Source organism: Corvus cornix, chromosome 5 (assembly GCF_000738735.6).
Source record: "Corvus cornix cornix isolate S_Up_H32 chromosome 5, ASM73873v5, whole genome shotgun sequence".
Lineage (NCBI taxonomy): Eukaryota > Metazoa > Chordata > Aves > Passeriformes > Corvidae > Corvus > Corvus cornix.
The window spans coordinates 54,472,675-54,495,567 of record NC_046335.1 but is presented as its reverse complement, the minus strand read 5'-3'; the positions used below and the strand labels follow the sequence as shown (position 1 = coordinate 54,495,567).

The 22,893-nt window shown below is 49.9% G+C and overlaps 1 protein-coding gene across 3 annotated transcripts in view; it reads right to left on the bottom strand.

Moving 5' to 3' along the window:
- Positions 1-22,675, bottom strand: part of BAHD1 (bromo adjacent homology domain containing 1) — a 35,555-nt gene extending 12,880 nt beyond the window's left edge. Inside the window, exons 1-2 of one of the 3 annotated variants that reach the window (XM_039552674.1) lie at positions 22,513-22,675; positions 1,069-2,712 (exon numbers count right to left, since the gene is read on the bottom strand). In XM_039552674.1, coding sequence (XP_039408608.1) covers positions 1,069-2,695 — 1,627 coding nt within the window. In that variant the 5' untranslated portion in view covers positions 2,696-2,712; positions 22,513-22,675. Of the gene's footprint in view, positions 1-1,068; positions 2,713-22,512 lie in introns of those variants that run through there. The other 2 variants (XM_039552673.1, XM_010405343.4) reach the window with 2 other exon arrangements.
- Between the last annotated feature and the right edge of the window lie 218 nt (positions 22,676-22,893).

Here is a 22,893-nt window from a genome sequence, read left to right as displayed (position 1 = left end):
GGAGAACAGAAATTACACCTCAACCAAACGCTCCTGAGTTTCAGCAGCTTCCTACAACGGAAGATGACAAAGCCTCGCTTGAACCAAAACTCCATCCACCTACCTGAAAATCTGTTTTCAGTGGGTAAGTCATGCCAGCTCTTGGCTGGAACACGTGGTTAGCGGAAAGATCCCACGTTGGCACTCCCAGCAGCTGGAGAGCAGCCTCCTCTACAGACTGACTGTTTGCCGCACTGTCCAGCCCGATGGCTTTACACACAGTGCTGGTGTCTGATAACCCCCACACAAAGCTCCACTTTTAAATATTTAAAAAGGTATTTTTCAATGGCAGAGGCAAAGCTCCAAGACAAAGCAGGAAGTCTGAAAAGCAGGCGGGGACAGACGAGAGCCAGGAAGGTAATGACGTTTCCACACCCCCTCACCCCTCCTCATTCCAGTGCTTCATTGTCACACATGGAGCGCAAAGATGGGACCAAGAATTCCCAAACTAACAGTGCGCCTGGCACTTAGACCACCACGGTGAAACTCCCTATGCAGCCCTGCCAGCTCTGATCCACGGAATCCAAAAAGCCTGCACTCCCCAGCTGGCACCACGAGAGCCTAACAGCAGAGGCAATGCCTGCTTCTCCACAGGCTCCCCGAGGATGCCTCAGCCCCCAGAGTGAGGTTTTGGGATGGGAGAAGTAACTCATCCTGGTGTGCTACCCACCCTCCGCTCGGAGCGGCACAGCGGGATGGCGTGCAGGAACTGAACCCTGCTCATTTTACACAGATCAAAGCTCAGCCTTAGCTCCAGCATGACAAGCCGTGAGTCACCTTCTCACTGCCCAAATCCTTTCACCGATTCTCTGCCTTCCACACCAACAAGACCTTTCAGTGGGAAAAACCCTCCGGGCTAAAAATGGGGGAAGGGGAGGTGGGAGGCAGATTCCTTCCGAGCCGCAGCTTGGCTGTGGAGCTGAGAACTGCTCGCAAAGGGAACCTGCCTCCCGGCAAGCAGGCACCGCGCCGAGTCACCCTCTTCTCCCAGGAACGCCGGCCAGGATTTGCGTGCACTTTGCACCTTACCTGCTGCAAAAGGCATTTTGTAGGGGTAGCTGTTCCGTCCCGTGTGCACGCTGCCGATCCTGCCCTCCGGCACGTGCACCACGCCGCAGACGCTGTAGCTGCTCACGGCCGCTCCCTCTCCGCAGCAGTACGGAGAGCTGCACCAGTGCAGGGGCTGGAAATGAGCACCTGATGGCAAGGAACCGGGAGATACCAGGAGACCCTCGCAGGTCGCAGCCTGCGACAGCTCGTCCTTGGGATAAATGGAGCAGGGGGAGTAGCCACTGTATCCACTTTGGCCATAATAAACATAAAACCCGTTCAACGGAGTCAGATCAGAAGATTCATAGAGACAGCCACAATCCGTGTGATTCCCGGGCACAGGCAAAGGAGGGAACTGCTGCACGGGAAAGGAAGGCTGATGAAATTCCTGTTTGGGGGTTGGGGATTTCTCTCCGGGTCTTCCATACTCTGGCTTCATGGAAGCTTGTCCTCCCATGAGCAAAGGCAGTCTGTGGTAGAAGCCCTCTGTGCTGGCGTAGGAGCCAGACAGCGACTCGTAGGGGACAGGCTCTGTCGTCCCGTAGAGCCTGGAAGAGTCCCGTTGCTCCCCCTTCCCAAAGGTGCCCAGGGTCTGGCCTTGCCAGCCATGCTGCCCATCCATTTTTAAGCTAGCCACTTCTTTCTTGGATTTGACACAGTTCTTCCGACTGGCTTTGGCCCATTTGAGGGTAGATTTCAAACAGTGGTTCTCGGACTTGCCCTCTCCATCCGATTTACTCCTCTGCTTCAGGGGTTGGTCTTTCTCGTGGGTCAGCTTCAGGAAGGCCACAGCGTTCAGGCTGGCCAGTCTCTTTGGGGTGGGATGGTAGGAGATGGCACCATCCTCTCTCTTTGCCCCATCATCAAAGACCTCATCCAGAGAATGCTCACAGCTATTGCATTTCTGACTGGGCTCATGCCGGTTCTTTCCTTTCCCTGTTTTCACAGCCGGTTTTTCCAGGGCAGACCAGTTGTCACTGGCTTTGCACTGCAAGCCCTTGAGGGTACAGTCCCCAGCAGCCTTCCCGGAGTCCCTGCGGAAGCGCCTGCCGGATAACAAGCCATCGTCCCGTTCAAACAGCAGGTTGTTCACCGCCTCTGCGTTCAGCGAGGCCAGCCGGCGCTTCCTGGGCTCCGAGGGAGCAGGATCAAGGTCCTGCTCCGACCCAGGATAAGTTACTGTGCACTTCTCCCCGGATGACTCACTCTTGCCTGCTCCCACAGGCTGAACCTTTTCCGAGAACAAAGCAGATCCCAAACCCTCCACCCAGCTGGGAAGGTGCTTTTTTTTACAGCTCGGGGTCTGTTTGGACAGAGAGCCGGCCACATCCTCCAGCCTGGTGAGGAGCACCTTGCAGGTCTTTTTGCTCACTGAGGGGAGCAGCCGCCTCCGCAGCGGGTACGTCTTTCGCACTTCACGCAAACTCTTGCTTTTGTTGTTCCCTACAAACCCACTGGGACAGTTCGGAGCCTCCGAGGCATCTCCGTCCTGCTGCTCTGCGTTGGCCCTGTCCATCCTCCTGCTGCCTGTTGGCGACGAGGCCTGGCCAGCAGAACCAGCTGGGTGTTTCAGAAGGAAAAGTTGTTTTTTCCGGGCATGCGTCATAGGATCAATGTCCAATCCTGGGAACGAACGGGAAAAAACATCTATTAATATCGCTGTGAGGGTCCCATCTCCTCACAAAGCACCAAGCGCCAATTAGGAAATATTTGGGGAAGCTTGTTTCTATACAGCAGAGTCTATTTGGGTGATGGCCAGATAAGCCAATTAAGAGACAGGATGGAATTAGATGTGGTTGAATATTAAGCCATGGAACACAACAGTAATTAAAAGCAAGGTGGTGATGGCAAATGCCACAGCAGCTGGGAAAAGTTAGGTCCAGACAGAGAGCTGTTCACCCAGCTCCCTCTTACACTGATGCTGTTAACACCTCACAAATTCCCATCAAATCTCCAAAATCTGAAGGCTGGTTCAGGGCACAGAGCAGAAATAAACCCCAGTCTGTGACTGCCTGCATGTTGATACAAGCAGGCTGTTCCAGTGTCATTTTCTGAGACAATTAGGCAAAAGAAAAACAAGAAGTCCACCTACTCAGGTGAAAAGAAAACTTGGGCTACTAAGCAGAGACATGCCAACATTAATAAATTAAATACATGCAAATCCCTGTGCAGGTTGAAACCTGGCTGTCCACTGCTCTTGTCATTCCCTGTAGTTGTGTTTTATAAAAGTTGTGGGCATTGAACACCAAATCACGATGGGCAGAGAGGCCCTAAAAATACATTCATGGCAGGCAAAAGAAGCCTGGGCTTCCCGAGTTATCCAGCACCCAATTTTTAATTAAGGAATTCTGCAGTCTGAAGGAGCACACTTTTGCATAAGAAGCTGTAGGTCCAAGGCTGAGACAGGATATGGCTGGGTGATAGCAACCTATAGACATTAAAAATGTCAGTGTAAATGAGTGATAGTGAAATAGATTTAATTAAGTCTGTCTCTGACCATCAGAAACAGCAGCAAAGGACAATTACTTGCATTTAATGCTATTTACAAAATAGTCAAATTCCATTTATTGGTAGAAAAGATCTTTGTATCAGCATCCACCTAGGAGGGGTTTGCTCTTCCCTGCAATCAGGATTTGAGCTGGAATTCCCCTCAATTGACACTGGTCTGCCACTTTTGAGGCTTTTAATTAAAGCTCCTACTGCTTTGGCAGTGATTAGAACAAAGCTCCCGAATTACAAGAACTGTTCATTTGATATGGTTTAATCAAGCTGATAATTAGATTATCTATTTGAAATAAGCCTGATGTGTTTTAATTGCCTTACTTATATATGCATTAACTAAGGGAAATTCAGGAATCGAAACCTGCTGGGGTTTGCACAGTGCTTTATTAGATGTCATGCTCTTGGCAATGTGTTTTGGGGTGACTGAATCCCTACATCCCATTAAATAGGATATATCCCATGGCTGGTGCCCCAACAGGAGAGCTCAGTGGGGAACAAGCATTTATATATGTCCACATTTTTCTTATCAGAAGATCAGGCTCTGGGAATGAGGAGGATCAAGTCAGACAGAATTTCCTCCAAAATTGAATTCTTCTTGCACAAGCGGCTAAACTGACCACATGCAACCTCTGGAGTATGGGAGAGGACTATAATTTTTAAAAATTGATCAGGCAGAGCAGGATTTGGCAGAGGAGGTATCCTGCAGAACATGCCCTGGGGAGGACAACTCTTCCCAGGCTATATGGACCAGTGGTTTCCTTGCAACTTTTATCCTATTTTCTACTGTCCCTACTGAGAGACTGAGCCTCTGGCAGAAGTGAAAATCCCAAAATAAACAGCCATGGTTTGCCTTAACCCCAGCACCAGGCATCTTCTTCTCCTCAGGTTTCCACAGGCAGGAGCCTGACCGGGCCTGGCACCACACATCCTGGAGGGTTCGTGCTCCAATGAGTTGGACTATCTGCTAAAAACTGGGTGCTATAGGTGTGACTGTTCATGCCATAGCTGCTCTAAAGTTAGGAAAAGGCTGGAAGAGACTGAGGGAAGGGGTTGTAAGAGAATTTGGATTGTTCAGCCTGGAGAAACTTTGAGGTGACTTAATTGCCCCTTCCAGTGGCTGAAGGGGCCTACAGGAAAGCTGGAGAGGGGTTTTGAACAAGGGGGAATGGCTCCACCCTGACAGAGGGCAGGGATAGATGGGATATTAGAAATAAATTCTTCCCAGGGTGCTGAGGCCCTGGCACAGGTTGTCCAGAGAAGCTGTGGCTGTCCCATCTCTGGCAGTGTCCAAGGCCAGGTTGGGTGGGGTTTGGAGCAACCTGGGATAGTGGAAGGTGTTTCTGCCCATGGCAGGGGGTGGGACTGTTTGAGCTTTAAAATCCCTTCCAACCCAAATCATTCCAGGATTCTATGATTCACTGCCAGCACCTATGGAACAAAACCCATCCTTAGTATGCTGAACTACTCAGAGGTTTTTCCACACCTCCGCAATCACCTGCACTGCATGGATTGTTTTGTGAGGGGGATGCTCCTGCTCCCAGCTCACCTGGGATCCAGCAATCCTTCCTCATCCCCCAGCACAACAGAGAGATAGAGCTTTTGAACAATGCTAAAACTCAGCCCTCTGACAGGCAAATGCATCATTCCTCAAAATCAGAGTCCTGCTGAGCTTCCTTCCAGAGAGTATTGTGCTCTTGCCAGCTGGGAGGGGAGAGTGGCAGAGCTCTTCATCCTCTTTCCACCTTTGTATTGCTTCACAAAGCAGAGAAAAGCCACCTGTGCCCAGAAGTCTCCAAGAAAGTGCGAGAAAATGTGAAGAACTGAAAGTGAAGATACTTAAACCAGAACCACCCGTTTACTGCCTGTGGCTGAGGAACTGGATTAATGGCGAGAAGACATTGAGGTCTTGGAAATAAAAGTTCCAAGCAGCTCAGTCTATCCAGCTGCATCCAGAGTCCACCAAGCATTTTAAAGCTAGTTGGAATTGCTGCCTCCTTATCATACAATCACAGAATGGCTTGGGTTGGAAGGGACCTTAAAGCTGATCCCATTCCACCCCCTGCCATGGGCAGGGACACCGTCCGCTAGCCCAAGTTGCTCCAAGCCCCGTCCAACCTGGCCTTGCACACTTCCAGGAATGAGGCACCCACAGCTTCTCCAGGCAACACCCCTGGGGCAACTCCTTCCTCAAACCAGACTAGCTCTGAAATACCGTCTCGCCAGCTGCTGAACCCAAACCAGATCAGAATAAAGAAAAATTAAAACCACTTCTAGTTTCGTGCCAGAATAAAACCATTACCCAAACAGCAAACTCAGGAGAGAGTTGATGCCTCATTAGCAGGAAAAGAAGCAAGTGTGATAACAGCTGCATGTTCTGTAATCACGCAGCTGCAGCATCTGTCTCTCCCTCTCCAGCACTTGATTGCAAGTGAAATTAGAAGAAACTAGTCTGGGACTACCCCTTCAAGCCCCATTTCCTCTCCAGAGCTTCACTACGGAGATGCACACGTTCCAAGAGACGATGCCAAAAGCACAGAAATTAAAGCTTTTAAAGCTCCTGATCCATTTGGCACTTCAATAACACACAAAGAGTTACGACAACACCAATCCTCCTCTCCATGCACGGCACCACTCCGATGACTCTCAGCCCCATCTACTTGAATCCCGTCTATCCATTTCCATTGCAACAGCTTATGCTGTGACAACAGCCCTACAACTGTGAGTATGTGGAGGATTGGCTCCTTTCTCCCTGTTGCTTTTGCAGACAAGTAATTCCCGGTGCTCTAAGGAACGTGTTGCATGGAAGAAGGCTTGCAGGAGCTCTGGGAAATCCAGATAAATTGCAGCAGCATCAGGTATCCCAGGCTGAGTTCCTTGAATGCCATGCATGTCCCATGAGTGGAAACATCGCCTCCCTCTCAAACATTCAGAAAATCTGTAGCTGTAGGAGGCTGCATTTGTCTTCCCAGGGTCCAGTCCTGATTTTTCTCCAGAGACCCATTGAAAGCTCCATCATCCACACGCTCTGGAGAGAACTGTTTATACAGACCTCATCAGGCTGCAGAAAGGACTGGTTTCTCTCACTCATCAGCACAGCTCTGACCATTGCACCAGAGCAGGGTTAGACGGGATTTTGGGAAGAAATTCTTCCCTGTGAGGGTGCTCAGGCACTGGCACAGGTTGCCCAGAGAAGCTGTGGCTGCCCCATCCCTGCAAGTGTCCAAGACCAGGCTGCATGGGGATTGGAGCAACCTGGAATAGTGGAAGGTGTCCCTGCCCATGGCAAGGGGATGGATCTTTAAGATCCCTTCCAAGTCAAACCATTCCAGCATTCTGTGATTCACTGCCAGCAGCTTCTGAAAGCCATGTGGACACACAGCTTCCAACAGGCTTGTAAAAAGGGATGTGGGGCAACTCTGGCACAGCCAGGAGGATCTCTGGGAGCTGTCCTGGACTGGGCTCTGCTCCACCACCCATAATTATCTCCCCCCCCCCCCGTTGCGAAAGCCTGTGTGTGCTCCAGCCACCCGGCTGGGAGTTTTGCAGCCCGTGTGTGGCCGTGATAAATCACAGACAACTGCAATGAGAGCCCGGGGCTTCACACCCCGAGTGCCGAATGCGTCCGAAAGCAGCGGCACAGGGAGCGAATCTGGCCGGGCGCAGGCCCGACCTGCACTACCCGGAGCCAGAGCTGGGAACACCCCCGAGGAGCTCCCTGGCTGATTCCTTGGGAAGGTCTGGCTCAGTCTTCCTTATCTGGTTTCAGATCTTGCCTAGTGGCAGTGCTCTGTCTGGGGAAGCCAAAATTACATTTCTCTGGCTGTTCTCACCCTCTCTGCAGCCTCAGCAAGCAGCATTCTCAGGGAAGAGGAAAGGGGAAAAAATAGGGGAAAAAGAAGAGGGGGGAGAAAAAGAAGGGGAAAAGAAATGGTGGGGGGGAAGACAAGGGAGGATAAAGAAAAGGAGGGGAAAAAGAAAAGGAGGGGAAAGGACAGTGAAAAAGTAGGGGAAAAAGGGAAAAAGTGGGGGGAAGGGAAGAAAGGAGGAGGAAATGGGGGGGGAAAAAGAGGGAAGGAAAAAAGGGGACAAGAGGGAAAACACCAGTGGAAGTGAACAATGTGCAAGCATGGAGGAGAGTCAGAGGATATTTCCTCAAAATCAACAACGAGGCAGGTTGTTTGGATAATTAACGTGACACCTGGAAAAGCACATTCCTTCGCGTTAAGCACCGGCTTTCCTTCCCCCTTTACCGATGGTAAGAAGCTGTAACACTGTGTCACGTTGCCAGTGACAGGCTGCTACCGAGCAGAATAGGCAGGAAACGATGAAGTGAAAAACAAATGTGGGGACTGATAAGTGACCTCAGCGACTCCAACATCAGGCACCAAACCCCGATCAAGTTTGGAGCCCCAAAGCTTTGGGGTCTGGTACATATTTGCATTAAAACAAACCCCAAGTTTCTGAAAGCAAAGCCTTCACTGCACACCCGTGATCAACACTGGCAAAACCACTTCCTACGGCCTTGAAGAACTGCAGATTTCCACCCCAAGAGTTGTTACAAGCCTTTTGCTTGTGACCCCAACATAAAGCAGCATTGTTCTGTGTGTCTGTAGGAAGCTCTGGTGCCTTTGCTGCTCTTCACAGCCTTCCAAACCCCACTGAAATAGGCACAAGTGGGGTCAGAGCTTGAGAGGCAATGGCACAATCACAGTTTCATACTCACTCCCTGCAGAAGAGATGCAAACCCTGTGCTTAACCACAGGCAAAGCCACCCTTGACTCCCCAAAACTCCAAACCCACTCCAAAGCCAGGAAAAACTGGAAGCAGAGACCAGGATTTGTTTCTGTCCCCTTAGTTTGCTCAGAGATGGATAACACGAATACCTTCCTTATCTCAGAGGGAACTATTTTCTTTGCCTTTCAACAGTTTAGGGAGGGATGCACCAGGATGAGAAGGCAACTTGGAATTAATGGTTTCTAGAGTGCGATGGAGCATATGGCAATTCCCAAACAGCATCCACCACTTGTGCTTCCCATAGGACCCTCCCAGCTGTAGCAGCAGCAGCAACCCATGGAGAACCATGGATAAGCAGCCTCAAGCATGCTGCTGCAAGGAAAGCCCAGGTAGGGCAAAGGAATTCCCTGGCATTTGCAGGTGAGTACAAGGATGTGGGGGTGGAAATGAGGCTGAGCTTGTCTCCAGGCTGACAATTTGATGGAAAGAGATGCTTTGACACTTGGCTTTTGCTGCCATCACTCCCCAGTGAACTAGTTTCTAAGGTTTCCTTTTGACGATGGCATTCAGAGTCCAGAGACTAGGCAAGAGAAACACAGGAAAGGACGGGAGGTGCACACTAGACCACCTGGAAAAAATGGGAAGGCTGAAGCTTACACAGACATTGCAATCCTGAAATATCCCAGGGAACAGCAGCAGCAAGAAGGAAAGGGACTTTTTAAAAGAGCAGGTAGTGTCAAGATAAGGCGGAATGGCTCCACCCTGACAGAGGGCAGGGTTAGATGGGATATCGGGAGGAAATTCTTCCGTCGGGGTGGTGAGGCCCCAGCACAGGTTGCCCAGAGAAGCTGTGGCTGCCCCATCCCTGGCAGTGTCCAAAGCCAGGCTGGACAGAGCTTGGAGCAACCCGGGCTAGTGGAAGGTGTCTCTGCCTGTAGCAGGGTGTGGAATGAGATGATCCTTAAGGTCTCTTCCAACCCAAATCATTCTGGGATTCTGTGACTCTATAAAATACCAGATCTATTAAATATCACCCATTTACACAGAATTGCCTGTTACAACTTTAAATAGGTTCTGTACAAAGCTGCCATGTGACAGCTACGCCAACAACACCCTAAAACATGCCTATAAGTAGTTTGAAAAACCAAGTCAAAAATATTCTGGGACAGCTTTCACAGTCATGTTTATAGAAGGAGCACAAGCTTTGCCAATCAAGGTTTAAAAAAAAAATAACCCACACAAGCCCTGCTCATCTGATTTTTCATATATGCAAAATGCAAACTCGATTCCTTCGTGGCAGAAGGCTGAGTCTGGTAAAATATCAATCATATGTCACTTTGCTCAGATAGCTCTGGCACCCTTCCTGTTCCACGGACAAAATGGAATAACAAATTATTCCCAAGGCTTTATTTTGAAGAACAAGGTGTAAGGTTTTTCTACAGTAAATATTAAAGCTCTTCTATATATTATAATCACACCCTTCCACGACTGCTTTAGGAGCTTCCTTCAAGCTGCTGAGCTTAAACAATTCAAGCTGCGCCGTGATTCCGTGTTCTACACGTGTGGCTGCAAACTGTGCTGCCTGTGGGAATTTCAAGGGCAGGTGCATCCCTGCCAGCTCCTCTCCATGTCACGGAGCTGTCACTGCCATCCTATCTCTGGATCCGGATTTCCCTTCTCCTCCCTCCGGTACATCTCTCCCACAAAGATCTCCATTCACTCTCTCCTGACTGGGAACTGTCAGCATGGCACCCTCAGGATCCAAAGACAACACGTTCCTACTCAACAAGCTCAAAATTGGCTTTAGGGGAGAAAAAAGCAATGCAGGAAATTCAGGGAAGGGCAAGGTATTCCTTCAACGTGACATTTAACTAAACGTTTTATTTAAACAATTTTTTTCCTTTAACTAATCTTCATCTTATTTTCCTCACTTCAGTGGCCCTCAAAACTGCCTGTGCCCCACCTCAGTGTCCAAATCCTTGGCACTGTGGCTCCAGGTATGGACTCTAGGAGTTATCATCTCTGAGAGGAGTGCAGAAGACAGCCTGAATTTGAAAATTTAACAGACATGCATGTTTATAACCTCGACTTAAATTTACAGAGGCCTTAAACCCAAGCAGGCAAAACAAAGCTCTGTTAAAGAACAAGTTCATGTAGTATTTTCGAGGACTGTGTTCTGACTCATCTCCAGTTGAAATACACTGACCAGAACTACCTCTTCAGACTAAAACTGCTACTTGAATTATTTTCAGTTCTAGAATAAGTACTTCAGACCATATCATCTTGCATTTGGAAATACCTTTTTAGTTTCTACATGGTTTAAAAAGTAGTAGCACGCCACTTCACCCTCAGCTGGGCTGAGAGTTGTCCATACAGCAGAACAGCTCTCAGGGATTTCCTCCATCAAAGGTTTTGATTCCTCTTTCTATTCAAAGTTTAACAGACATTTCAAAAGAAAACAGACTTTCTACTTCTTTATTCTCACTTTCTGATCATCACTTGAAACACCAGCGTTAACCCCACACATTCCCAGCTGAGGACAAAGGTGACAGAGGATGAGTTATGCTGAGCACTTTTCCATTTGAGAATTTCAGTCCCAACCCAAAACACAAGTCAAAGAAAGACTTTATAGAACTTTTGCATTCCCACTGCAATCCTCAGAACCAAACCCTCTCCTTCTCTGAAGTCTTGTAAACCACAGTGCTGCACTGAATGCTGAGAAGAGCTTAAATCTGGAGCCAACTTTGCTGGATTTGAACTAGAATCAGAGAATCTAATTCTTCCCCGTGAGGGTGGTGAGGCCCTGGCACAGGTTGGTGGAAGGTGTCCCTGCCCATGGCAGGGGGTGGAAATGGATGAGCTTTAAGGTCCCTTCCCACCCAAACCATTCTGGCATCCCATGAATCCCAGAATGGTTTGTGAACTTCTGGAATAAGAGTCCAGATGTGGCTTTAAAATACACAACTTTTTTTTTCCTTCACAAAATACAGGACCAATCATCATCACAAATACAGGTGTATATTCACACATCTTCTGGTGAGACGGTTTTAGCCAAGGCAGAACTGCCAAGCCTACCTAAACCTGCTTTAAACCTTTCCTCCTTCCCATTAGTGCCTGAGACAGTATTTACAAATCAGTAACCCACAAGGTAAGGGAAGAAATTCCACTTAAAATTTCACAACTCAACTGGTTTCATGTATTAGGTCAGTCTGAGGAAATGCAGCACTGCTGAATGGTGCTGCAACACCTGACACCTCCAAGGAGAACAAGTTCCTTAATTCCTAGGGTGTTAGCAGAGGAATCATTTAAATTTATATCAAATTGTATCATTTAAGCCCAGGAAGCAGAGGGACTCTGTGTTGACAAAGGTCCCGAGAACAGCCAGAGGAGCCTTTCTAGGAACCAGCAGCTGGCACAGATCAGAAATCTGGTGAGAGAAAACTCAAGCAGGAGCTGGATGCTGTAACATGTTAAAATCCCAGGAACCACAAGGCAAACACAGGCAATTCAGCCACTTTAGACAAGGAGAAGCCCAGCTCACTGGAACACTGCTTCCATGAGAGCCCATTTAACTCCCATTAAGAGCTGCCCCAGCTCTTTCATCCCTTACCCACATCATTAAAGGTGTATTTAAACACACACCTTTGCTTGTGTCCCAGGTTTGATCAGTCAAGGCAACAAATACCACCTTTAAATAGACTGGACAGGGTTTGCAGCCCGTGCTGGGAGTGACCTGGTTTATATGCACTCATTTAAGGTGCATTTATCGACCCACACGTGCGTGACGCCGCTTGGCCATTCGGAAAGACAGCAATTAAACACACCCAGCTCTCCAAGCCAGGGCTAGGATGAGACTTTTTCAATAAGGGGGGCCATATAAACTCCATCACACCAAAATATTACTTGGATTTCACTGCCCCTTGCACAGCCAGGAGGAAAAACAGACTAAAGAGTATCAGGAATGGTCAGGAACAATGACTAAGTTACACCCTTGGTCCCAAGAGTTCCAGGTTGAATTCTGAGGGGATGTTGAACATTTCTGTTCTCCCACCAGTGCAGGTCACCATGGAGCCAGTGGGAACTCCAGAGGATAAACCATCAGCTCTCTGGCAAAAGAGCCTAACTACAACTTCCTCTGGGGACCCACAAAGCTTTTAAGCAGTGCAGCCTAGTTTTATGGAAATGCCACAGGTGCCTTCGACTGATTTTCAGGAAGGTCCCTTGAAGTCAGGCTGTGGCTTCAAAACATCCAGGTGTGCTGAGTAGTGGGGAGAAGAGTGCTACAGAAGCTGTTCTACCAAAGGATGCTCCGGTACTGCAAAACCAACCCCTGACGTGCTTCCTCCAACCTTGAGGAGATAGGTAATAGGGAAGAAAACAGCAAAACTTTTGAGGAACTCCTAGCACTGACAAGTGGAGAAACAAAAAAATAATCAGAATTAATCCCTTCATTATCAGCAATAGGATTTGAGAACACTGATTGTACATTGAGGTGTTCAACACGTGGATCAGAGGGATGGGGAAGGGAAAACCACCCTCATCCATCCCAGTCACCAGCACAGGAGCACAAGGGTAAAAGATGCACATGGTTCAGAAGTGAATGGCTCCAAGGAGTGGGGTACAAGGAGACAACATGGGAAGCCAGACCACGGGAAATGCAACTGGAGAGGCGATCCCAGAGGGATTCCTGAGCTGCACGAGCTGCCAGCTGAAGCAGAGCCAAAGTGGCAGCGGGAGACGCTCGCAGCTACCGGTCGAATGTCGGGAGAAGTGGTAGGAAGTTTCCAGGAGCTGCTGGAAGATCCAAGCAAGCTGCAGCAAGCTCTGCTTTCCCAGGCTGTGCCCAGCATGGAAGGGTAAACAGCTGATAAGGAGGAATGTGCTGCAAAGCCCCCCCAAGCAGCCAGAACCCCCCTGCTATCCCACAGCTCGGCCCAAGGACGATACCCAGTGCCTGTGCCCAGCACACACCTCCCCTTGGCCAGTTTTGCTGCTGGCAGTCCAAATCTTGGGAGATTTGATCCAAAGAGGATCTGATGCTGGACAACAGCTGCAAAGAGCTCAGAGCTGAGGAGTTTCTGCCTCAGATTGCAGTTACAGTGCACAAGGAGAGATGTATCTACGCAGGATATCCCCAGACACTAGAATTTCAGCTCCAGCTATTTGTCACAGTAAAACATTTTAAGGCAGCAGCATTCTTCAAACGAAAATGACAGATAATATTCCATTTTAGAGCTCCAAAGCTAGCTCCTTGCTCATTTCAATAACTTAGATAAACATTTTATTTAACAGCTGTATTAAAAGGCAGAAATACACTTTGCTCCAGAAAGCCAGGCAGACTTACAGCCCTGGCTTCTGCAGGATTTTAACTCTCAGTTCAAGATGAATTCCTGGAAATGGGGGGGGGTGAGGGAGAAACTCTCATTTCTTCTGAACAGAAACCAAGCACAAAGTCTGTGTTTGAGTCTCCAGCTCTGCTGCGTCCCACCCTGCTTACAACTTTGCCACACATGTGGGAGCACCAGCAGAGCTGAGTGATGCTTTCCCAGAAGATGCCACAACTTCTGTCAGGTCTCTGCTGTGGTCGACATGGGGTCTGCAAAAGGAACAGACCCCAAACTACCTTTGGGGCCTCCTGCTCAGTGACACCTCACAGCTTTCCTTCCACGCCTCTGCTCGAGCTGGGATGGGCCTGGAAGTTCTCACACCTCTGGTGAAGGATGAGCCCTTGGGGAGCCTCAGTACCTGCAGCTGATCTGAGGGATCAGGAACAAATATCTAAATATTCAGCGGCTTTCCTGCTCCCCAGGCAAGGCCTGTCACTGTTACTGCCCTCCAAACACAAGTACACCAGCATGCAGCATTAAGGTGTTTTATCCTGGAATGGTTTGGGTTTGCAGGGACCTTAACAATCATCCCATTAACAAACCCCCATGGGCAGGGACACCTTCCACTAACCCAGGCTGCTCCAAGCCTTGTCCAACCTGGCTCTTTTAACATGACCAGGACACTGATCTTAATTTATCTAAACAGTTTCCATTTATATTTTTGTGGGGGTCTAAATACGCCTATGAAGACTCCTTTGGGTCCATTCACAGCTTGCTTTGTTCAGCTGAAGGCTGGATAGGTGTTTGCATGGCTGCATGAGCTTTCCGGCCTGAGAGCAGGAAAATTAGGACCTCACTACCCAAACCCATGACTTCAAGCACTGGAAGTGGCTGCCCAGGACAGCAGTGGAGTCACCATTCCTAGAGGTATTTAAGGAATGACTGGATGTGGCACTCAGTGCTCTGGTCTGGTTGACAAGGTGGTGATCACCCACAGGTAGAACTCTATGATCTTAGAGGTCTTTTCCAACCTAAATTATTCTGGGATCCAGCTCTGTGAGCTGGACTGAGGCCTCACGGAAGCACCTGAAGCCACTTTCCTTTTTTATTTTTAAATTCATTGTGTTTGTTTTACACACTACACAGGCTGCTCCAAGAGCAACCATCCGACCCTCAAGGCCTCCAGACACTGCTCTATGTAAGGTTATTACAGTAAACTGGGGTTTAATTATATTTAAATAGTGAAAAGTCAAAGCGCTGCTGCTGCGCTCACCTCCCTGCCCCTCCATGATCCATTTCTCCCCACTGCCTCCCATGGTTTCCTTGGAAACATATGCAAGCTTAAATTGGATTGACATTCACTTAGTGGACAGATGGAGTTTGGAACAGCCCAGCGCCTGAAATTCAAGGCCGAGCCTTGGGATATGTCACGTTATCAATACAAAAAACAACCCCCGAGCTTTGTGGGAAGGGTAAGGATCCCCTAATTATTCAGTAACGAGCTCTGAGGTGGCATCTCAGGAAGGTCAGCGCTCACCCATTGTTCCTGATGAAAGCAGCGGGCCGAGCACGCGACCCGTTTTGTTGGGAGGGAAGGATTTAATTTTTGTTAAGCGCTGAGAAAACAGGGGAGTTCTTAAGCTCATTAGTGGTTTCAGGCAGGAGAACTGCTGCAGATCACACGTGGGCTGAGCGATGCTCCATCCACACTGTAATTAAGTCACTTGCACCCAAAACTTCATCCCTAGGCTGAAGTTATTCCTGGTGAATGATGTTGACCCACGGACACCGAGAGGGACAGGACTTGTACCACTTCTTTACAGCCCCAGAGGTGTCAGGACTGCACTTTCAGCAAAGCTGGCAATTTGTTCTCAAGTGGGAATTATTTCCTGGGTCCTCTTCCACTATATGGGAAGAAACAGAACCGGGAAGAAATGAAAATGGCTAAAACAGTGCTTCCCAACCACACTGCCTGTCCTAACAGAAAGGTTTCACCTCTTTCCAACCAAAACACAAGGTGGACAGTAGAAATCCCCAGTAACTGCATCCCTAGAGATCCCTGATGAAATCCAGCATCTAGGAAGGACAAGATGACAGAGTTCTTGGGAAGGAAAAGGGGGGCAGCCAGCAATCATTGCATAGTCCCCCTTACCAGGTGCTCTGCCCATCACATGCTTGACTACTGCCAGGGCCACCTCCAGGTAATCACCACCTCCAGGAATTAGGGACATGCCACAGCGTCAGGGTTACCAAGGAATTTTTAAGGAATAAATCCCCAAAATGCCTGGTTTGCTTCTGTTGCTTGTGCCATTTGCTGAAACCTAAGGAATTCCCAGGCTGGGATTTACCTGCGCAAGTCAGGATTTCCATACCTATCCTGACACCTGGCATTTAGCCAGAATTTTAAATAAAATCTCTTTTTTCCTCTCTCTACATGTAATTATAGCTGCCAAATCCTTTTTCTTTACTATCCTGCTCACCTTGGAGAGAGCTGCTCTGTCTCCTTACTCTGAGCCATCTCCAACCTTGAATCCTTCCACTGACTTTGGCTGAGCTGAACAAAGGAACAAACCCAAACATGCCTCCTGCATCTGTTTCTTAGGAGTTTTTTATTAATTAAAAATAAACCTCCTACTGCCTACTAGTTCCCTCCACAAGCCTGCACTTTCCTGCTTTCTCCTCCTTCCAAACCATCCATATTTATCAATATGTGAGTATTGCAGCTTAATCCTCATTGCCTGCATTCCCCCCGGGGCCTCCCCATCCTCCCTCAGCAGAGACCTCAATACTCCTCTCCACCCTGTCTCAAATCCTGCTCTTTTTCACAGAATTCTCAGCCCTGAGCCAGCGAGAACACGCTCAACCTGCCAAGTGCCCTAACAGAACGAGCGCTCCCGAAGGGATTTCAGGGATGCGGCCCTCGATCCATTTCCAGGTGAGATGCTCGCCAGTTTACCGGACTTGCCTGGCGAGGATGCGAGGGCTGGGAGTGCGAGGGTGCTCCCAGTTCCAGCAGCATCCGCCTGGCCACGCTCCCCGCGGCGCCTGCTCCCTCCTGCCTCCAAAACTCAGCTCAGCCATCCTTTCCTCGCATCCCGGAACTCCCCATTTCTCTCCTCCACTGTCTATTTAAGCCTATTCCAGGTATTCCGCAGGCACTCGGAGACACAATGAAGACAAGCACCGGATAATGCCGTGCTGCGGGAAGGCTGGCTGAAGCTCCCGATTCTCCGTGCTTCCCACAGGCCACAGGCAAGGAACAATAGAAGGCCAGGCACGGTGTGAGCAGGAAGCAATGCCTGGGATCTCGATGCTTCCCTAGCACTGGAATTTTATTTCAAGGATGATAATTCAGACACTGAAAAATCAGCTGCCAGCAAAGCAGTTTTATTCAAATCAATGCGAAGAAAACGCCTGCTTTTTATTTCTAAGAGCCTCGTAAATAATTTGAAACACTGAGATACAGGCAGCCTCTAAAAGCCAAGATCTTTCATTTAAAAAAAAATAAAAATCAAGGCTGCCGAGCTGCAGAGTTTCAAAGCTGAGCGTGAGAAAGCCCTTCAAGAACTGCTGGAAGAACAATGGGTGCCAGTGAGAGCTCCTGTGATGTGCCTTACAAAGGGGGAAAACCTAAAAATCATCATTTTCTTTAGTCATACCTTTGTTTAGGAGAACTGGGACACGAGGAATGCAGCACCCGGCAGCTCAGAGCCCAAGCATCATCTTATTCCTGAGCACCACACGTTTAACACAAATCCCACCCGCTCCACGTGCCTTTTCCCGGAGCGCTTCCACCCACAACAGGGCAGTGCCCAGGGAATACAGCAGGAGAATATCCCACCTGGGCTGCATCCCCCTTCTCTCGGCAGCGGAAGAAGGGAGCCCCAAGGCACATGGATCCCAAAGGCTCCCTGCTCCCAGCACCACCGTGCCGGCTGTGCCATCCCATGGGATGAGCTGACACCCTGCCGATGCCACCAGACTCCTGTCACGGCGCCTGGCTACACGTGTGACAGCAAGCGCCCCTCAAAATCCTGTGCTGCCAGTCTCCAAAAGCACTGGGAATTTTAAACGGCAAAGGAAGAAGAATGACAAAACAAGGGATTCCAAGCAGCCCTCAGACAAGGTCCAACCAGACATCTCTACTGAAAATGCACCTCAGATCTAAGTCAGAGCTTCTATAAGAGGTGATAAAAGCGGCATTCCCGGCCGTGCCACGTGGGAAAAGCGCAACGGCACGGCCCCGAGCAAGCCGTGCTCCCGGGGAGTGACACACATTCCCTCCCCATTTAATAGTGTTTATTTAGCTGCACGATACCGGCGCAGCTCAGACCCCAGGGGGAACTGCCCAGTGCCACCAGGCTCGCAGGGTGTTACATTGCTCATTCCCACATTTTTTAATTTAAGGAAAGACACATTCATGCGTTTGCCCATCACCAAGCAGCAAGAACCCAGCACTGCCAAATGTGAGCATCACAAATCAGGCCAAAATCAACAGCATCCCTTGAATTATTTTTGACCCATGTGGAGTTAATAACCACCCAACCTCTATGGAAGATGTCCTGAAATTTAATGTGTATCAATAATCAGCAGATTGAAGGGAAAACAACTGCTCCTCTAGAGCAGCCATACTCATTTTCAACTACTTCTCTCCAGAAGCAGAGCATCACTGCCATCCCCATTGAGGGGCTTCCACTATGATTTAGCTCAAATTATTCTTTGGAAATTATACAACTGTAATTTTGAGAGACCAGAGATTTCACAAAGAGGTTCAGGTTCAGTTCCCTCAGCTGACTTCACTTCTTACATCCTACCAGCTCTCCATACTCTGATTTTATATGGGTTTCGCCCACACGGCCAGAGAAAAAAATAACATGGAACAGATCAATTAAACTCCAATGGCACAAATATTGACAGGGCAAGAGAACAGGGGCCAAATGAGTTGATTTTAAATCAAATTTATATTTATTTTCCTTAATGGTACCCTTGGTTTCTCTTTTTAGTAACTTCAGTCCTTCATTTCACTTCATTGATTGATAAAATTTTGATAAAAGTGAGCATGATAAAGTTTTCTAGTGTCTTGTTCTTCTAATGGGCTTTTTTTATTCACATGAAACATTACTGTGACTCTACTTTATTCTACTTTATTTATAAAAAAGGTCCATGCTAAAGTAGCAAATCTGGGCAATAACTGGACAATCTCATTTCTTTCTGTCTTTAAGAAATAAACCCAGTAGTTTTAAATTTAAGTGTGTTTTCCCCATTTCAAGGATATTAGGTGCCAGTACAAGTGTGAAAGCACAGAGAGTTAAATTGTGATGGTCTTCTTACAGGTAACTCATTCACTCAGAGCAACAATCTGGCAGTGAATTTGAGTATTTTCTGCCATTAAATCCATGTCTTTGGTCCCAATAAAAGAGGAGCTGCCATGCTGGACAGCTGTGATCATTGCTGAAGGACCCAAAACCTCCAGTTCTCATGCTGAAGCACAAGGAACAATTCCTTCTGAGCATCCTCCACAAAACATCCTGTTCTTCCCTTTAAACAATGTCTGCAACCAAAACTGCAACATCTTCCAGCCTTCACACTTGGAGAATAGCTCAAGACAGCCCAAATCTGCAGCTGGGAATACAACCAGCTCACCTATGAGCTGCTGGAAACAGGCACATAAATACATTGTGAGTTCAAGCAGGAGAGCAAACCAGACAGTCAGAGCCCTTGGATGGGGAAATCCGCTGGGATCGCAGCACATCCCTCTCTGTCACAGCCCAGCCACCCCAGCCCCTACCAGCTCACAGCTTGTGTTTGAAGCTATTTTCAGCTTTATGACTTCTTTGGGCTGCTTATTTTTAGCGAGTTTTTTTTTGTATTTCCCAGTCATCTGAAATGTTCCTTCATTTATTATTATCAACACAACAGTTGTGACTTAGTTCGGCTGGCTGGGTGCGATGTGGGGGTTGTTCCGCTGCTGCTGCTTCCAGAAGGTGTATCCCTGTGGTTAACTGAGATCCCAGAATCAATGAGAGCTTGGAAAAGACCTCCAAGATCATTGAGTCCAACCTGTGACCAACCACCACCTTGTCACCCAGCCCAGAGCACTGAGTGCCACATCCAGTCCTTCCTTGAACACCTGCAGGGAGGGGCACTCCACCACCTCCCCGGGCAGCCCCTTCCGATGCCTGACAACATGAAGAAATCCCTCCTGATGTCCAAATGGGGACAACTAACTGGGAGATGGGGCAAAAAAAGCTCCACACAGCTCCTTTTGGATGTGATATTTGCACATCTGAGCATACCTTCCTGTTTTTGCAGAGCCAGATCTCATCATTCATTCATTTGCTTGTGATCTGAACATGATGCCAAGCAGCGAGCGTGCCTTTGCCTACCATTCCTAATTATTTTTCAATTGTTTACTTTGGACAGATTTGCTGCTAAGGGCTTATTTTCAGTGCTGCAGCAGCATTAGAAAAGCTTTAGCTGAAGGGTGGATTTCCCCCCAAATCATGGCCAGGCGCTCCCTAAATCGGATCTCCACAGACTGGACCAGCACACGTGTCTCACAGAGCCTCCGAGTCACACAAGAGCGATTAACACCACCACAGCAAACTAATCTAACTTGCATCACCTAAAACACAACAAGTTCCACCTCAACAGGAGGAAGAACTTTCCATTGAGGGTAGCAGGAACAGGCTGCTCAGGCTGTCTCCCTCTCCAGAGACATTCCAAACCCACCTGGATGCATTTCTGTGTCACCTGCTCTAGGTGGGGATGGTCTTCAGAGGCCCTTCCAACCCTAACTGTCCTGTGATATTGGTTAAAAAAACCAAATAAACTCTAAGACTTCCAGAGTGGTGACAGAAAGGTGATGCAGATGAACTGGCAAGAAGGACATAACACCGACATTTAACTGAATGATTCAGTCGGATGAGAACACGTCAGTGGCCTCCAAAATAACACTTCTGCCTCAAGACACAAGGGTGTGACTGGTTTTCCCCCAAACCCCACATTTCTAAGTTGCATTTTATTGTTCTGTGCAACTGTCACCATCAACCCCAGCAAACAAAGCATCCAGAAAGGATCCACTCACACAAAGTTCACGGAATTATTTTCCCCCGCAAGTTTGGCATTTTCCAGCTGATTTTACACCTATCAGTAGTGCTACACTTTCCTGCTCTGCTTGAGAAGAGCAGCTGGAAAGCAGTTGGAAATGCTGCACTGAGTTCATGAGGAAAACAAACTGAAATCAATGTTTAAATCCAAAATGTCCTGGTAAATCACACTAACACAAGATTTCCTATCACCAGCAAACATTTAGACAGTTCCAGCTGAAGCTCGGGAATGATTCAGGTAGCCAGGACATGACAAACATGAAGGATGGCTCGGGATGAATATGTGAGCAGGATATTTCTGCTAAAGCAATCAGCAGCGTGCTGGTATTTAAATCACATTAAGATTTCAAAAGCATCAGTCTATCACGCAGCTCGTGTCACTCTTTCTCACAACCACAAGGACCAGAAGCTTTAAAATACAACCCCGAGTCCCCCAGAACACCACAGAGCCCCTCAGCGTGGAGCAAGCACTCGCTAATTGTGGCAAACTGATGGACAGATCAATTAACCAGGCGAGCAAAAGCCCGGCAAAGCCTCTCGCTTTGAGGTTCGCCTGCTTCTGACAATGATGACTTCAGATGGAGAGCGAGCACGAGGGGCAGCTGGATTCTTTAAAACAAAACACAACCAGAACCTCTTTCAGATAAGCATTTCGTGGAAAGAGAGAGGGGAGGGGGAGAGGCAAACAGAATAGATCCCAAATGCTCGTCTTTTTTAAGTTTTCACGGCTGCTCTTGTGAAAGAGAGGAGGTTCCCGTGTCTCCCTGTGCCGGGGCAGGGAAAGGGACATCGGGGTGTGGGTATCCCCGTGTTGGGGCTGGCTGTCGAGCAGGAGCCCGGGGAGCACTTGCTAGTCTTCCCGAGATCTGCCCAGTCACATGTGCTGGCTCCTGCGCCTCGTAGAAGCAGCTGGAAAAGAGGGAGCCAGCGGAGCTGCCTCCATTAGGAGCCACCGCTACACAAAAGGAGAAGAGGAAACAAGCCGTCGGCCACCGGAGCACCCGGCAGGAAAGAAGAGATGTCCATAGCCACGGGGGAGCGCACGGCAAGTGGGGAAAATCACGATGGAAATGAAAACTGCGGTGCTGTCCCCCAAAGAGGCTCGATGGCACCTGCCTGACAGGGACACAGGGCTCAAAGCCCGCCCGGCATCGCATCCTGCAAACCATCGGGAACTCGACGGACTCACCCGCTCTACCCTCAGAGGAGGGGCTCATCGCCCCGTTCGGGCGTGGGGAGCCCCAAAACACCAACCCCCAGCCAGCCAGCCCGTCCTGTGCCAACTCCCGGCCGGGCAGCGCCGGTTCAGCTCCGAGATCCGGAGCGGCCGAGGACAGCGGCGGCTTTCCCTGGGAATCGCCCCCGATCCGGCGATGCCGAGGCGAGCAGCCCCTGGGGCAAGGAGCCCCCCGGGGCCACGAGCCCCGCAACTCCCCCGGGCCCCCCGGCCCGGCCCCGCCGCCTTTGTGCTGCCCGAGCGGCCGGGGCGGAGGAGCCCGAGGGGGTTCGGCGGGGCCGATCCGGCCTCGCACCGGTGGGACCGCGCGGGGTAACGACGGCCCGGCCCGGCCCACCCGCCGCCGAGCCCGCCGTGCCCTCCCGGCGCTCCTCCGCCGCCGCGGGAAGTTCCCGGTGGCCCCGAGTACCCCCGCCCCCCCAAATCCCGGGGCGGCGGCACCTGCTCCCGGCCCGGCGGAATTCCCGAGGGCGGAGGGACGAGCCGGCGCCGTGGGGACCGCGTGTGGACTCACCGGGAGGCTGCCGCAGGCCCCGGGGGGGGGAGAAATCCAGCGGCGGGAGCGCCGCGAGTCCCGAGCTCCGCGCTGCTGCTGCGTCAGCGCCACCGCCTCCTCGGCTGCGGGATGGGGACGAGGCGCCACCACCGCCGCCGCCCGCCCCTGGCCGCGGGGCGTCGCGGAGCGGGCGGGCGGAGGCCGGAGCGGGCGGCGGAGGGGCCGGGAGGGGCGGAGGAGGGGGCGGAGGAGGGACCGGAGGAGGGACCGGGGGCGCCGCCGCCGCCGCTGCCGCGAACTCCCCCGCAAGCCGCGAGCGCCTCCGGCCTCCTTCCTGCTTCCTCGTCCGTAGCCAATCGCCGCGCGCCGCCCGCCGCTCGCCCCGCCGCGCCGGCCAAT